Genomic DNA, 6305 nt, shown 5'->3' with positions numbered 1-6305 from the left:
CACAAATTCCTTTTAACAGTGAAAGGATCCCTCCCATACCCCTCCCCTGTAAAAATATGAAGGTCTAAATATGGGATCTTCGATGTTAACCAGACCCCCGGGCAATGTACCCTTATTAGGAAATACATATAATAGAATTATAAGGGTTTTTTTAAAAATTTTCCTCGGGCTAGCTAAATGGGTTCCCGGTCTTTTAACACAAATTCCCTTTGACAGTGGAAGGGTCCCTCCCATACCCCTCCCCTGTAAAAATATGAAGGTCTAAATATGGGATCTTCGATGTTAGCCAGACCCCAGGGCGATGTACTCTTATTCAGAAATACATATAATAGAATTATACGTTTTTTTTCCAATTTTCTCCGGGCTAGCTAAATGGGTTCCCGGTCTTGTAACATAAATTCCTTTTAACAGTGAAAGGGTCCCTCCCATACCCCTCCCCGGTAAAAATTTGAAGATGTAAAAATACTTGGTATTGTATTTAACAGTTTTTTTTATCCAATTTTGACCAGGCTAGCTAAATATTCATCATTTTGGTCAGGCTAGCTGCATTGGTTTGGGGTCCTCAGTCCTCTTCTTTAAGTGAAGTCTTTGCTTTTCTTCTTAAACACGGATTATAATGCGTTTTTAAAGTTTTTTGAAAAAAAAAATTATTAAGACATTTACGGTAATTTGAATAGCGAACGGCAGACAGCCTGCGGTTCGCCATTCGAATAGCGAATAGCGAATAGCGAATAACCGTCCAACTTCTGATAGCCAGACATAGAAGCCTATTTACGACAGCTTCTCGTACAGTCATGTATATAGCATGTCATTGGCTCAAAATTTTGATTTGCTGCATTAAAATAATGAATCATCTATTTTTGGACACATTATCATGGCAATGCATAATCGTTTGAATAATATTTATTATAGAAAATAAAAATCAGTTTAAAGTATATGGTTTTTGTTTTCCTTTGGTGTCTTTTTAATTTTTGTTTCATTCATGCTTGCATTTTTGTGTATAAAAAATCAAGGCAATTAGATATTTTTTGTATCAAGCTTTAAAGGATTTAAATGTTGATCTGTTTAAATATGATATTGTTTAATTTTAAAGAATGAAAGAAAAATGTTTTGAGTCAATAATGAATGTACATTTTGATATATTGACCTTTCTTTTAAATATCCCTCTACCAGAATGTTTTATAACTTGCATAATTAAAAATTTTCATTAAAATTAAATAATTATAATTCAATTTTGAAATTTGAGGTACTGACCAAATCTGACTAGTGACAAACTGAAAGTATATGTTAGACTTACCAGAAGTCATAATGAGGTCTTTCAGGCAGCTGATTTGGCCAGTATTTGTTTAGTCTGTCTAACAAGACCTAAAGAGAAAAATGTAAGTTTTACAGTGTACAATATGTCGTTTTGATTAACTTCATAGTGGTTTATACTACCTAAGCTTTAAATTGCTCATTTATAGTATAAAAACAAGATATGTTTGTGAAACACTGTGCGCCCCGCGGCAACAGTTCGGAAAAAGCTATATTTAGTATTAAGGTCACACTCAAGGTCACAAGGTCATTGACTTTGGTGTCATTTGAAAGAGCTTGATTAGTGGAGTATGCGTACCAAATATGAAGTTTCTATCTTTCATGGTTCAAAAGTTATAGGGAGGGTTCAAAAAAGCTATTTTTAGCATATAGGTCACAGTCAAGGTTACAAGGTCATTGACCTTGGTGTCATTTATGAGGACATGATTAGTGGAGTATGCATACCAAATATGGAGTCGATATCTTTAATAGTTTAAAAGTTATGGCGAAGGTTAAAGTTTGCAGAAAAAATATATTTTTAGCATATAGGCCACAGTTAAGGTCACAAGGTCATTGACCTTGATGTCATTTGAAAGAGCTTAATTAGTGGAGTATGCATACCAAATATGAAGTCTCTATCTTTCATGGTTCAAAACTTATGGTGAAGGTTATTGTTCGAGACAAACAAACAAACAAACAGACAGACAGGACAAAAACAATATACGCCCTGGATCCACCGATCCGGGCGCATGAAAAGAAAATACAATTATCATCTGTCTGTAGTACCTGTAATCATCACATAAGATTAAACTCTTTTGATAAGACAGGCTTCAAAATTTAGCTGCACTGACATTAAAGGCACTGATCCCCCACTTTTTAAAAAAAAAAAATTTCAAAATAAGAGATCGACATGATTTCCCTTAAATTTTCGAGTATTCTTGTATTCATTCCTTGTACATGTTATCGATAATGTAACCTTTCTGTCTCTATAGGCTGTTTTAAAAATATCGTCATGTATATATATAGAGAGAAGGCATGTACTTCTCTCGTCTTAAGCCTCATCTGCCTCAATCTTCCCGTGATTGTATATTAAAAAAGTGGCTAAGTAAGGGGTGTGCTTACATCAATAATATATGACATTAAATTTATCTTTTCTTTCATTCCTCCTTTCAATATATAATTGCCTTTGGGATATCAAAAACTTGAAGAACTTGTCTACCAAAAATGTTCACTCCATATGCAAAAAGACAGAATAGAATTTCCGGAATATTGCAAGACCTTTGAAGAGACAGGGAAGGATAGGTCCCATCCGAGTTTACAACACTCCAGAAACAGAGAGTTGGAATTATACGGACAGGGTCTATCGAGGGTGCTTCAGATGAACTGGATATGTGGAGGGATGCAAACAACTTCAGCTTTTAATTACTAACAAGATATGATTGTGAAACTCAGATGTCCCAGCAGAACAGTTTATTGAAAACCGTTGTTTCTGAAATGCAAATCAATTTTCAAGGACAATGATCAAAATGGTTACATCTGACTGAATTTATATACCTGTGAAATATGAAATCTGCACTTAAAGGTTATGATCATTTGATTTTTTAAATGCAAATGAAATGTGTTTGATGAGAAATTATGAACTGTTCCATAGCGCCAATATGAATGAAAGGCTAGGCCAAAAATACGAACCTTTATTTCACTTTTCTTGAATGGATGGGATAGGCTGCAACCCCGTGGAGCACAATCACCGTTACTGTAACCAGGCCTAACGAATACAATGTTAATCATAAATTGCTTGTTTGTTTAGTATTAAACTAATTGGTTTAAGTGTCATGAATTAGCATTTTATTCAAGTATAACAGGAATTTTCTTGACACGTGTATCTGGCGGGTACTCCTTAATCAGAGTTCTTCCACACGACAATTTATTATTGAGTCAAGTCAAATAAATTAGTTAAGAAATACATTTTCGTTTCAGTAACAGACTATAAATAAGCTTTCAAGTTTTTGCTGTACTGGACCTTGTACAGGTCTATTTTGCTACTTTTGTTGACAAAGACTTATTAAAATGTACCTTAAAAGCTTCCTAATTATTAGTAGATGTAACATTTATATGTTCATTTTCAAGCATGATTATCCATATGAACACGAGAGAAACGACTTCTTCAGAATTTTTTTCTTGATTGACGACAAAGGGTTGACAATGAATGGAATTTTATGTAGAATTACTCTGTCTTTAAAATTAGACAGCCATATGCTTCTTTGTAATGGAATATCTTAATAATTGGTGTGAAACTCAACAGACATAACTTTTAAACTTTTTCCTGTATTTAAAAGGAGTATTGATTATTTATTCTGCCTTTGTGGTGCTTAAAATGAAAATCCCTTATCTTTTTCAATGTTATCTTGCTTTATATTTGCCTACTTACCAAAGACCATGAATTTCCCACATCTTTGCAGGAACAACACACTTTTTGTCCTTTTAAAGAAAAATATTTATCAGGAAACTTTTTCTATAAATTTAAAAGTTTTAGTAGTTTTGCCTTGTAAAGAGCTGGGCAATTAACCCCTTTCCTAACGCCAACCTCTGAGAAAAAAAAGAGACTTTTGCGTATTACTGTTTTCTTGTACGTTCGAAATTTTATCGAAATACACTTTAGGTATAACATTAGGTATAAAAGATATTCAACGTAAAGGAAGAATGCTAGGAAATAAATTAAAGTACATGTAGATAATTTAAAAGTTCTTTTCTGTTCAATTTCTGTTTCAAGATTTGATCATTTCCCCTTTAAATAACTGTATCCAAAGCAATTGCCAAAGGTGATTTTTAAAAAAAATATACATGTACTTACAACCAAATTACAAAATTTACACATCGTGACTGGCCAAGTCAGAGTCAATACAAACGAATCCCATTCCCTCTCCTCATTGTACACTCTGAAACAAATATCAAATGTTAATACGTTTCTTCATAAAAAATGGGGAAAAAAATAAAATAAAACATTCATGTGATAAAATGAAAGGTATACGTCGAAATGATGCCAATTATACAAATGCACTGAGCAATGCGGTTCTTCATCTTCATTTCGACTGTTTTAGGAATTCACTCGCAACATGAAGTAAATTAATCAAGCACATGACATTAAGTTTCCTGGTTACAAGGAAATACATAAAGTTTAAATGTTAAACTACTTAAATGAACCTTTGATACGGAAAATAATTGAAAATTTTTATCAGGGATCAGTACGGGCAAATATGGTGAAAAAATATATGAATTCAAAACCGTGTATGTAAACTTCCGTGATTAACGTTAATACAGAAAGCTAAAGGGGGCTCTAGCTATGGCCGTTATATTGACCTTGTTAGCAAATATAAGCTAATAGTGGGCCGTATTTTTGCGGACTTGTTTCATACAAAATGGTGTTCTTTGTTTTCATACTGAATAGGACGGTAGATATTCTGGTCAATAGGTAAGGCTAACGGCGGGCATTCCCGGTCAACTGGTCCGGGATGCTTACTCCTCCTACGTACCAGATCCAACATCAGGGCACCGTGTTTTTTCTTTATGTTACTGCTGAAAGGTTTTGTTTTAAAATTGATTAGTGATCAATAATCGCTATCTATACCAATTAATAAACACTGCATATTGTGGAGTTCCACTGCTATATACCGGTTATACATGAAGTTTATTGTTGTTTACGTCTTCTGTCCTTATGACCAGTAAAAATTATGCCAAGTTTTAAAATTTTACTTTTATTTTGTTATATAATTTTCTCCTGTACGTACATGTACACGCGCTAATACAAATTTGTAAGATTGTATATAGACGTAGTTTAATTCAAAGTTCTATGATATTCATTGTAATTCTGAAAATTTGCAGGTACTGTTTAGAATTTCATTAATTATTTTAGTCAAGGGAAACACTTAATACCAATAAAAACAAGACGCTTAGTATATTAATAGATTTGTTAAATTTCACAAAATTTTCAATATGGTCTGTTAAGAGAGTGCACAAGATACTATTTTGTTGTGCTTTATCCAACGAGTTGAAATTGTGTATATATTCGCGAGGCTTGCCGAGATATATGCACCATTACAACGAGTTAGATAAAGCCAATATCAAATCACGCAATTACAGATATTCTATATATATCATACGACTTTCGTTTTAACAAAACTTTGAGACTTCCCATGTGAATTCTAAATCATTTAATTTCTATAAAATACTTGATTCTGATTTGGATAAAAAACTATTTTGATAACTACATCAATAAAATCTAGAGTTCGCATGCACTAAGCAGCCGGAACTACTTTAGCTGTCTTTGCATGTATATTTCCCGCTTCCAGACTACTTTTTGAAGGAATAATAAATTAGTTACTTTAACAGATATTTTCTTTAATTTCGAAATCTGTCCTTTACGTTCGTGACTTATTTCATATTTTCGTTTCTTTTTCGAATTATCACCCTCTGCTAAACAAACCAAATCGTCTGCATGACAACAATACAGTTATAGGAAAGAATGAAAGAAATCAGCATACTTATGTTAAATGAATGTCTTTGAGATAAATGTTATGAACAATAAAACTGTGAAGAAATGTTTTTATGCTACCAAAGCGGGAAAATGCCGTTAATGTGTAAATTCGTAGAAAACGAATGATCGAGAAAAACAACACCGCATGGATGAGAACGGATTTCTTTAAGCCTAATCTTAAAAGGAGCGCAAATGAAATCCAAAATTTCTGTGATTTAGAACTGTTAACTATTTGAGTAGTTTCCCTTTACATTGACGAACTTACCCTGGTAATATGCACATCTACACAGTGTGTTCTAAATATCTGCAAAGTTTGACAAAATTGTGTGCAGCGGTTTATGAGGAGTTGCGCTGACAGCTTGTTCATTTCTATATTCAAGATATGACCAAAAATTTAAGTGTAAAATTACGGAAATTCCCAGAAACAAGAGGCCCACGGGCCTTATAGGTCACCTGAGTATCATGTAAAATTTTTCCAGCA

At 33.1% G+C, this 6305-nt stretch overlaps 1 protein-coding gene across 1 annotated transcript; it reads right to left on the bottom strand.

The window, feature by feature from the left end:
- Positions 1–1286: 1286 nt before the first annotated feature.
- On the bottom strand, positions 1287–4427 carry LOC134250041 (ribonuclease Oy-like). Its single transcript, XM_062732390.1, has 5 exons — positions 4322–4427; positions 4145–4229; positions 3722–3771; positions 2983–3058; positions 1287–1365 (listed from the first exon to the last, which is right to left on the bottom strand). The coding sequence occupies exons 1-5, from the start codon at positions 4375–4377 to the stop codon at positions 1294–1296; spliced, it is 339 nt and encodes a 112-aa protein (XP_062588374.1). The 5' UTR covers positions 4378–4427; the 3' UTR covers positions 1287–1293.
- Between the last annotated feature and the right edge of the window lie 1878 nt (positions 4428–6305).

This window comes from Saccostrea cucullata, unplaced genomic scaffold (assembly GCF_032062105.1).
Source record: "Saccostrea cucullata isolate Sc308-1 unplaced genomic scaffold, CSIRO_AGI_Scuc_v1 ctg17780, whole genome shotgun sequence".
NCBI lineage: Eukaryota > Metazoa > Mollusca > Bivalvia > Ostreida > Ostreidae > Saccostrea > Saccostrea cuccullata.
This window is presented reverse-complemented; position numbering and strand designations above follow the sequence as displayed.